At 33.5% G+C, this 10,771-nt stretch overlaps 1 protein-coding gene across 3 annotated transcripts in view; it reads left to right on the top strand.

The window, feature by feature from the left end:
- Window positions 1-1,038, top strand: part of LOC107704918 (RNA binding protein fox-1 homolog 1-like) — a 13,648-nt gene extending 12,610 nt beyond the window's left edge. For all 3 annotated transcript variants that reach the window (XM_016507973.1, XM_016507975.1, XM_016507974.1), the window contains exons 11-12: window positions 602-683; window positions 787-1,038. In XM_016507973.1, coding sequence (XP_016363459.1) covers window positions 602-683; window positions 787-831 — 127 coding nt within the window. In that variant the 3' untranslated portion in view covers window positions 832-1,038. The remainder of the gene's footprint in view (window positions 1-601; window positions 684-786) is intronic.
- Window positions 1,039-10,771: the final 9,733 nt, after the last annotated feature.

Genomic DNA, 10,771 nt, shown 5'->3' with positions numbered 1-10,771 from the left:
CATTTTGACTATCTTGTTTGTGAACAATGACACAAAGACTTTTCATTCTGATGGCACTGATATGTTCATTGATATAAATACTTACTTTTGAGAGATGAACTAAAGATTTTGAGTAAGTTACAGTCTTTTGCAGGTAATCCATTGTGTGGTGCTGATTGTACAAATTGTTCTGAGAAATGCACATACTTCTTTGCAAATATTAAGGATGATTCGAGAAATGCACCAAAGCAACTGAGAACAACTGTAAGAAGTGCAGCCTTCTGCATTTCAATACAGTAACTGTCATCCAAACTGTTGCCATAGTTTACATCAGGTAATACTAACAGAGTGCACTGTTATATTGACAACATGACTAAGCATTCGACTATGTTTGTGAACAATGACACAAGGACTATTCATTCTGATGGCACTGATATGTTCATTGACATAAATACTTACTTTTGAGAGATGAACTAAAGATTTAATCCATTGTGTGGTGCTGTTTGTACGAATTGTTTTGAGAAATGCACATACTTCATTGCAAATATTAAAGATGATTTGAGAAATGCACCAAAGCGACTGAGAAAAACTGTAATTAATTAATTTATTTATTTATTTTAAGATACGGACGAGTGTATGCCACAGCAACAGACCCCTACCATCACTCAGTGGGACCCACCACCACTTATGGAGTTGGAACAATGGTAAGTTACAGTGTGAAATCACCACACATGGCGAATACAGTCAGTTGTTATTAAACACACTTTTTGATATAACGGAATGTCTGATTTCTTCTATTACAATCAGGCAAGTTTGTACCGTGGAGGCTACAACCGCTTTACTCCGTACTGAATAAAATCAGCTCTGTGACTCACGTCTGACAAACGAAGAGACTTTCGCTTGCTGTGTGAACTGCTATCTGCTGAGGAACCGTTTGGTCTTGAGATTGTAAAAACTGCTAGTATTTATTAGGGAAAAAATGTGAATCCAGGCTGAAAATATAATTAATTATATTTAAGGACTTTTATTTCATTCTTAATTTAAGAAAATACCGCACCCAAAAAAAGAATAGTACTTACTTATCAGCCAGTGTCTAGCTGATCATGTTATGTACAGTACATACAGATACTTTCATTAGAGTGGCGTGATATAGAAGTTATCATAAGTTATCGAGCCTCATAGGAACAAAGAGTCCCAAAAGACTAATTTTATTACAACCTCTGGATCTGTTGCACTGCTGAAGGATGATATACAATAGATGAAGGCAGATACCTCTAGTGGAACTTTCCCCAGACTGAGAAATGCTAAACTCTGAACCTGTCTAGTATGTTTAGGACTGTGTGCGTGTTGGAGTGTCTTTGGAGTGTTCGAGTGGGTGTAATTTTTCTGCTGTCACAAGCAATACTGTGAGATACAGCAATGGCACTGGGGTTGGTGATATACAGTATGTTCTCTCTCAATGTAATCTACCTCTGAGCTAAACACCTCTTTATTCTAAACTAATGCAAACTATTCACCTGCTTTCTTATGGAGCTATTTCAAAATCATTGATTTTGTTTTTGTTTTTTTACAAAAAATTCTGGTGCTTTCCTCTTTGATTTTCTCCAGTCAATTCCTGTTAAGTCACGCTGTTCAGTCTTTTGTGGTCAACTCGTCATTCAAATGCTATTTTTGCTTCAGCAACTACTTCTGTATACCTTTTCTGTCTTTATTCCCTTTTGCCACTTAAACTCCTTTCATGCTTATTTTAACCTGTTGTGTGCTTTACTTCCTTTTCCTGTTTGCTTTCAAATACTTTATTCTTTCTTAACTAAAGGCTGTGCATTAATATCTGCTTAAGATCATATTAAATGCCAAATTACTGAATAAAAAATGAATCAACATTTGTTTTGAAGACTTTTTAGATGTTTTATATAATCTCTAGAGAAATGTTCTGTGCCTTTCTTGCTTTCTTTTTCTTTCTTTTTTCTTCCTTTTATTTTTCTTTCTTTCTTCTTTTTTCTTTCTTTTTCTTTTTCTGTCTTTCTTTACTTGATTGTTTTCTTCTAAACTCCCTCTTTTAGTGTCTCTAGAATCTCCTTTACACTTTGATAATAATTTCTACCCCAACGCCTTTTAATATTTCCTGCTTTATTTGTTTTTTCCTTTTATTCTCTGGCTGTCTGGTTTATTCTTGTTATCCATTTCTCTGTTTCTCTTCCTGTTTTATCTCTATTTCATTCCTTCTGTGGGCTGATTTTGCTGTGCTTTTACTCATGCAAATCTTTTTGATATTGTAATCTGATACTTTGACTCTTCTTTCACTTTGACTCTCACTGTGCACAAGGCTCATGATTTATTCTTATTGCTAATTTTTCTTCTAATTTTGCGGCTTGTGCGCTTTTCATTTTCTGCATGCTTTCTTTTCACCTCTCTGCTCTTCATTTTTCTTACACTTCCTTTCTGTCTAATGTTCTCTTTCTTCATTTCTTCTGCATTTAACCTGTTATGCTTTAGATTTCCCTGCATTCCTCATAGTGTTCTATTTAGAGTTTATTTATTTTCTTTAGTTTAGTTCATTTAATAATTTCCTTCTCTTTTTTTCTCTCTCTTTCTACAAGACAGTTTGATTATTTTATCTCACAGCTATTACAGGACCCTATGATGTCATTGCTGTATCATGTTTTATGTTTTTGTTCTTTTTCAACTCACTAAAGTGTAAGCTACTCTGTGGCTGAATTGTACATTAAAACGGTTTAATTATGTAAGATTTCTGTCTGGTCACTGTAGAATATTAGTCGTTGCATTATGTTAATTTTGAAACCTAACAACAAACAACACTTTTTCTGAGAAGGTGAAGTCTGGTAATGTTTGAAATGACATTTCCGGTATGAAATATGTAATGCCACACCTATAAATCATAGGGACTTTTTAAAAAAGTATTTTGCTTAAAGCATTAAGACAATGTAATGACTCTGAAAAGCTAGAACTGGCAAAACCTGCTCACTCCCATTCCATGACTGTGATTATATTAATATGTAAACATAACTGTAACATAACTGTAACCTAACTGTAAAGAAGTTGTCACTTTTAACTTTTTCTTTGAGTGCTCATTTTACATGTAAACACACAGTACAGCCAATGTCTTTAACTGATGTGTATCTTGATTTTGTCAGATGACGTTGTGGTTATAAATCAGAACAGAAACTTGGAAATGGCTTTGGAATGGCTTGGTTAAGATATATTCTCAAAAAAGCACCTACTCGGATAGTATGCGATTTCGAACACAGCAGAAGATATTACAAGCAGGTGTTCTGAAATATTCGGTGTCTGCGATGTTCCGTTTTATTGAATTAAGTTTTACTGAAATTAATATTCATGAATTTCCTTTTGGAGCAACAAAAAATATTAGTGTACATGCTCCCTGGATCACAGAAACTTTTTTCAGCAATGTAGTTATGTTTTAGTTTCGAAACAAACTAGTTAAAGTTTTTTTTTTTTACCTTGAAATACCAGTTTCAAATAATTCTGATAGTACACCGATACTAATAAGGTGAATTGCTTCTGTTTCTTTCCCACGCTCCCCCCAAATGTCTGTTTTATGTAAGTTCTAAGTGCAAAATTCTGTGAAAAGCCCGGATTGCTTTACAGCAGTAACAAATGCACAAGTACAGCAAGAGATTGTCTTAAATGAAAAATGAGATTGAGATGCATTCCAAGGCAGTAAAACATCAAGGCACTTCAGAATCAAATGTTAGCTTCACTTCTCCTGAGATGCCTCAATTTGATTATTTTTTGAAGGCAGATGTATCCTTAACTTCCTTTAATATCCCACAATCCTATTCCATGACAAGTTAAACTAAAAAATAAAAATGGTGTCTGAAAGTTGTGGTTGGTGGTCAGTTTGTGACCAATTTTTTTGATGTCATAGCAAGAAATTAGTGTTGTAGTAATTAAATATTTGCTATTCTCTCTATTTTGGTTGTAGATCAATAAACCTGTTATGATGCCTTAAAAATATGTCCGAAACGGGTTCATGAGACACCATCGTGTGCAAACGCTGCCTGCAAAGTCATTGTCTGCTAAGGCAGCGAGGCATCAAGTCAGCCACCTAAGCTTTCAGACACAGCCATTATTGGGATTTACCCAGGTCCACAGTTCTACCATGGGAGTAAGTGTAATGGTCAACTTGGATCATGTGTGCCTTGATAACCAATCACATCACGGCCTTGACGTCATTGAATTTTTCGTCAAGAGTTGTGCATGCTTCTTAAATGGAAGGCTGCATACTACTCAGAATGCATCCTTCCAAGTCTAGTCCTTCTGAGTCTTGCTTGAGATGCTCAGCATTAAACCCTAGTAAGTACCCATGGCTACATCATAAATGTTTCCAGCCCTGCGGGCACAGCATGAAATTACTATTAAAATTATAATTTGAAAAATATATTTATATTAAAATCTTTATATTAAAAATCCTTATATATACTGACTTTCTGGAATGATGGTGGTGGCTTTGAAGCATGTGGGGACAACAGCCTGGCTATTAATGCAATACATGTAATGACAAACATCTGTGGTCTCCCAGTGTTTTACATTATGCACAGTTTAGCATTATGTGATTCATTTACAAAAAAACAATGCCTTCATCTCCAAAATTATCTTTTTTTTGTCTTGCAATACATAATGAAATTGGACAAGCTCAGTGCCATTTCATTTTCAGCTAATTAATTTTCATGAAGTTAAATTTGTGCAAAGGATTGTGGGTGATTGAAGGACATGAAGGATACACCTGATGCATACTACAAAATAGGCCAAATGAAGGATGTGAAACCAAAACTGTCTACCAATGCTACCTTGGAGGCGAGGTCAGAAGTGGGAACATCTGAGTTGAAATGTCCCACCTCCAACCTCAGTGAGTTCCAGTCAATCACACGTCATGTTCACATGTTACAGAGTGAGTTAACTCTCTCATTGTCAATACAAGATCCCCAAATGAATGCAACTCTTGATCGAAATAAATGTTGCGATGTTGCATAACGTTGTTGAAACAAAAACACAATGAATGCACAATACAGTATATATCAAAGCTAAAGGCGGTCCAACAAATAAGAGTGTGCAACTTTTATATAGACGGGCAGTGTAAAGTCTACTCCAGCACATCCCAAAGACTTTCAATGGGGTTAAGGTAAGGACTCTGTGGTGGCCAATCCCTCAGCCTGGGGAATCTTGGTATTGTCACCCTGGAACATGGACATGGACATGGCATGGGTCTTCCAACATGGTTGTTTCAGAAATAAAAGGCTACGCACTGCATCAGTAAGTGTTAAAATAATTGTTTCCTAACACACAACATGCAAGAAACATGTAAATCACTGCAGTGATGATTTAATCTTAAAATTTTATGTAGCCTATTAGGTTATTTAAATCCAGACAACGACTTTTTTGGCCAGGCAATGTTTGCACAGCTCGATCTATAAAATGTGCATAGATTAACAATTATATTCTAAGCTTAACTTCTTAATGCAGTAATTACCTTGTTGCAAACAGTTTCCGTGATCTGAGCATACTCTCGCTTTAACACGAAACATACAGGAAACTGGAAACTGCTCCGCCTGGCTGCGACATGCGGGATTATCTCATAGACTATTATGCTAATAAGAACAACTATCTCTGTCAGACTGTCAAACTAGAGTTAACCTTGAACGTGTTCGGAGCTCTGTAAAACATTTATTAAAAATCCGTCTAGTCTGCACCAATCCCACAGGATGGATGTAAAGGATTTCGCAATAAAAATACTCTGTAAGTAGGCTACTTTACAGTTCTTTATTTTGTTAGAATAGCCTAACCTTAATAGTATTGTTAATTTGCGTGTAATGACGCGTGCAACAGACTATCTTTTGTTTTGTTTGGCTTGCTAAAAGTGAAAGTAGCCTATTGCTAAAATGCATTTAGTCAGACTTCATTTTACAATTAGATATTAAATTACAGTTATACGGTTATCTTTTCAAAGCGACTTTGAGTAAAGTGCACTAATCATTAAATAAATGGCCCAGGTGTCTGGGAACAGGTAATGCGATTCACTCGTTTTAGCGCCGATGGCTTCTTTGCCTCTAGAGTTACTGCGTCCTTCAGCCTTTCAGAAACATAATAATAATACAACATTACTTTTTTTTTAAATAAAATAAAATAGCTAGTATAAAACTATTTATTTTCCAAGTAATTTTAGTCACCACTACTAATGTAGCCTAGTAATGTCTACTGTTCCCCTGCAGTCACTAATTTTATCCCTTAAAATTCATCTTTGATAATCAAAATGACTTAATGTCTTTTGTCTTAACCATAAAAATGTTTGAGAGGCAATGGGGAGAGGCAGTGAAAGTGTATGTCTATGTCTTCATTTCATGTGTACATTTTTTAAATTTTTTTTAATTGTTTTTTTTTTTAATTGTGAATATTTAGATCTGGTGATTGTTTAGCTCTCAGGCAGCATTTAAAAACATCATGGCCACCTGTGGGAAAATACTCACCCTCATATAAAAGTTGATGTATTTGACATATTTCCAATATTTGGAGGGGACTTGCATGTTTAAAAAAGTTGTTGTTAAGCATTAGCTTATTATGTTGACATTTTGTGAGTTTAATGTTTACATTTTACACAATATTGTCTGTAAATGTTTGTTTCTCTGGGGATACGTTGCACTTTTAGGGGTATCATTATATGTTCTACATACTCTGTGGTCTATAGATGACTTTGTGGCCTGTTTTAGAAAATATAATATTATTGTAATGTACAACAACAAAATAGCAGAGACTGAAACAACAACAGACGCCTGCTTTGATGTAAAAAGAAATGTTTGCATTCAAATAATTAGACAGTCTACTTAAACACAGAATTTGGTAACAAAACAGAATGTGAGAAAAATAAAACATTTTATTGAGCCCTAAAAATGTAATTTTTGTTAATCTTTCAAAAAAATTTATTGTAAATTGTATAAGTTTAATGATTTTATTTAATTAGACATTCTTTTTGTTTAATAAAATGTAATTTAAATATTAAAAAGGAGTCCAGAAAAATGTAAGTGAAAAAAAAAAACAATCTCATCAGTTTCAAACCGCATGTTTGAGACTGTCCTCGGTACAGGCTATCAGGAAGTGTGACTTGCAGAGTGCATAACAGTCTATCTGATTCTTTGTTCCTCTCTTGAATCGTGAATATTGGCTTGCCTCATGTCCGATAACTTAACATACATAAAAAGCAGGAAAAATAGAGTTCTTCTAATCAAGTTTGTTTGTTTATATCAAAGTAGTAAAACACATCTAATTAATCTTTTAAATAAACTAATCATATATTAGTCACACATAAAAATAATAATATCAGTCAAGTGTTTCTCTTTTAATCTAAAATAGGTATTGTATAAAAAAATGTGATAATAGAAATGATTATTATAGATAAAAACAATCATATGTTCTGATAATTCTGTTCTCATTTTTATACTGTTTTAGTAACACTGATAGGGTGTTATCAGTTTGTCTTTTCTCCATGAACAGGCTTCATTTCCATTCTCTCAAATCACTATGTGAAGGGATATGGTTCAAGCTTGAAGTGTTGTTTTGAAGTTTTGACAAACCTCTCGGTTTCCTATCATCTCAATGAGCCACCTGGAGACTTCTGTACACCAACATGGTCAGAAATGGTAAATACTGATCACTCTCTCAATGTCTTATTATTATTTGTGACCCTGGACCACAAAACCAGTCTTAAGTCGCTGTTTTTTTTTTTTTGTAGCAATAGCCAAAAATACATTGTATGGGTCAGTTTAATGATTTTATTTAATTAGACATTCTTTTTGTTTAATAAAATGTAATTTAAATATTAAAAAGGAGTCCAGAAAAATGTAAGTGAAAAAAAAAAACAATCTCATCAGTTTCAAACCGCATGTTTGAGACTGTCCTCGGTACAGGCTATCAGGAAGTGTGACTTGCAGAGTGCATAACAGTCTATCTGATTCTTTGTTCCTCTCTTGAATCGTGAATATTGGCTTGCCTCATGTCCGATAACTTAACATACATAAAAAGCAGGAAAAATAGAGTTCTTCTAATCAAGTTTGTTTGTTTATATCAAAGTAGTAAAACACATCTAATTAATCTTTTAAATAAACTAATCATATATTAGTCACACATAAAAATAATAATATCAGTCAAGTGTTTCTCTTTTAATCTAAAATAGGTATTGTATAAAAAAATGTGATAATAGAAATGATTATTATAGATAAAAACAATCATATGTTCTGATAATTCTGTTCTCATTTTTATACTGTTTTAGTAACACTGATAGGGTGTTATCAGTTTGTCTTTTCTCCATGAACAGGCTTCATTTCCATTCTCTCAAATCACTATGTGAAGGGATATGGTTCAAGCTTGAAGTGTTGTTTTGAAGTTTTGACAAACCTCTCGGTTTCCTATCATCTCAATGAGCCACCTGGAGACTTCTGTACACCAACATGGTCAGAAATGGTAAATACTGATCACTCTCTCAATGTCTTATTATTATTTGTGACCCTGGACCACAAAACCAGTCTTAAGTCGCTGTTTTTTTTTTTTTGTAGCAATAGCCAAAAATACATTGTATGGGTCAAAATTATGGATTTTTCTTTTATGCCAAAAATCATTAGGATATTATGTAAAGATCATGTTCCATGAAGATATTTTGTAAATTTCCTACTATAAATATATTAAAACTTAATTTTTGATTAGTAATATGCATTGCTAAGAACTTCATTTGGACAACTTTCTCAATTTTTTGATTTTTTTGCACCCTCATATTCCAGATTTTCAAATAGTTGTATCTCGGCCAAATATTATCCTATCCTAACAAACCATACATCAATGGAACGCTTATTTATTCAGCTTTCAGATGATGTGGTTTTATGACTGGTTTTATGGTCCAGGGTCACATTTATTTATTTATTTATTTAAAAAAAAATCAGATATTGTCACAATAAACCATTTGCCTTCCAGGCATTGTGGCATTAAATTAGCACATTTTTGGAATATTTCATTTTGTAAATCTGAATATAATTTTCACAAATGCAGTTTGAAGCCGCATTGTGAAGTGGTCAATGACAATGTCAATGACGATGGAGGAAGGAGGAAGAGCAAAGAATGACCTTTGCCAAAAGTCAGAAAACCCCACAGAAATTACAATAGTTAGAAATGAAAGTAAATTTCTTTGCAAGCACATGATGAAGTATTTTTTTCTTGGTACAGTTTTTTATTTTTTATTTAATTACATAATAATAAAATATATAATAAATTCATTTTAAACTGTGCTGTAGATTTATTAACCATGATGAAACATCTATACAGAGAACAGATAGAAACAGTTCTGCAAATTTGCATAAAATGGCATAAAATGGGCAGGATTGTGAATGTGCAAAGAATACAAGGAAGCACTGTGTCTGTGTTTGTAGGAATACGTTGTGGTTGACGAACATGGAAATGTGGATGAGACGAAGGTAGTGTATCTTGAACCACAGAAGTTAATTCTCAAACAAAACATGAATGAGATGGTCAAAGAGGTCAAATACCGAAAGGACTGTCAATGGGTAAGCATCATTATAATGGCCCTAGACTAAATATGATATGTTAAATCTATAATGTTGTTTCATTTTGAGAGATTGGTAATGTTTCTATTCTTTCTGTGTTCCTCTTTCTTTTGCTTCAACAGCATGCTTACACTGCCAGTTGCCATGGTATGTTGGTTTCATTTAATATTATACAGTTTAGAAGAATATAAATTATTATTTTCTATCTTTCTGAAACCACTGGATTTGAAATTGAGAGAATAGTGACATCAATTCTCCTCGACACATCCCTTACATGCTTCTTCATCGTGTGTATCAAAATCACATCAAAATCCACTAAAATATTTGTTTTTTAGCTTGTAAACAGTGCTTGATCATTGCATAAGACAACATTTTCACTAGAAAAAAGCAATATTATGGATAGGGGACTTGTATTTTAGCTGGAAGCAATAGCTTGAAGTAAAAAAAAAGGCTTAATCATGGATTTGTTTATGACAAACACAGCTTTTTGTTTCAAAAGACATTAGCTGATAGACTGGAGTCATGTGGATGACTTGTGGATTATTTTGATGCTTTTATCAGCTGTTTGAACTCTGGGTGAATTCGTTTGTTGCAAGTTTTCTGTCTTTAACCCGTTATTGATTTCTTAAGTATGTATATGCTATTTGGTAAAAAATTGTGTCAGAATGATTCAAAATGATAAAGAAGGCCACACTATTTTATGCAGGAAGTAATATGGAGTACTACATTAACACTAAATACTATTAACTAATATGGAAGTAATATTAACTAAGCAGTAATAGCAAATTTAGGACAAAGGTAGTTCCTTATTAGGTATTCAATAATTACTAAAAAAATATCCTCATTGAGAACTACTACTAAATATAACCAATTAATAAAGAATAAACAAATACTTACTAATCACAACAGTAACATAAAAAAAACATATTAAATTACTTGTGAAATGAATGTCAATCCCTCACTAATTACTCAAGTGTTACATTGTAAGCCGGCAGGAACCACTAAGTGATCTGGACCATTATTTTAAAGTGAAAAACAAGTTAACCCGTCAGTAATTACTCAAGTGTTACCTTGTCAGCCCGCAAGACATACTAGTGATTTGGATCGTTATTTTAAAGTGAATACACATTATGCACTGCTGTTTTGCCATTGCTTATTTCAGGAAACTCAAGCCACAAACCAGCCCCACCCTATCCAGGAACATTACT

This window comes from Sinocyclocheilus anshuiensis, unplaced genomic scaffold (genome assembly GCF_001515605.1).
Source record: "Sinocyclocheilus anshuiensis isolate Anshui unplaced genomic scaffold, SAMN03320099.WGS_v1.1 scaffold702, whole genome shotgun sequence".
Classification (NCBI taxonomy): domain Eukaryota; kingdom Metazoa; phylum Chordata; class Actinopteri; order Cypriniformes; family Cyprinidae; genus Sinocyclocheilus; species Sinocyclocheilus anshuiensis.
This window is presented reverse-complemented; position numbering and strand designations above follow the sequence as displayed.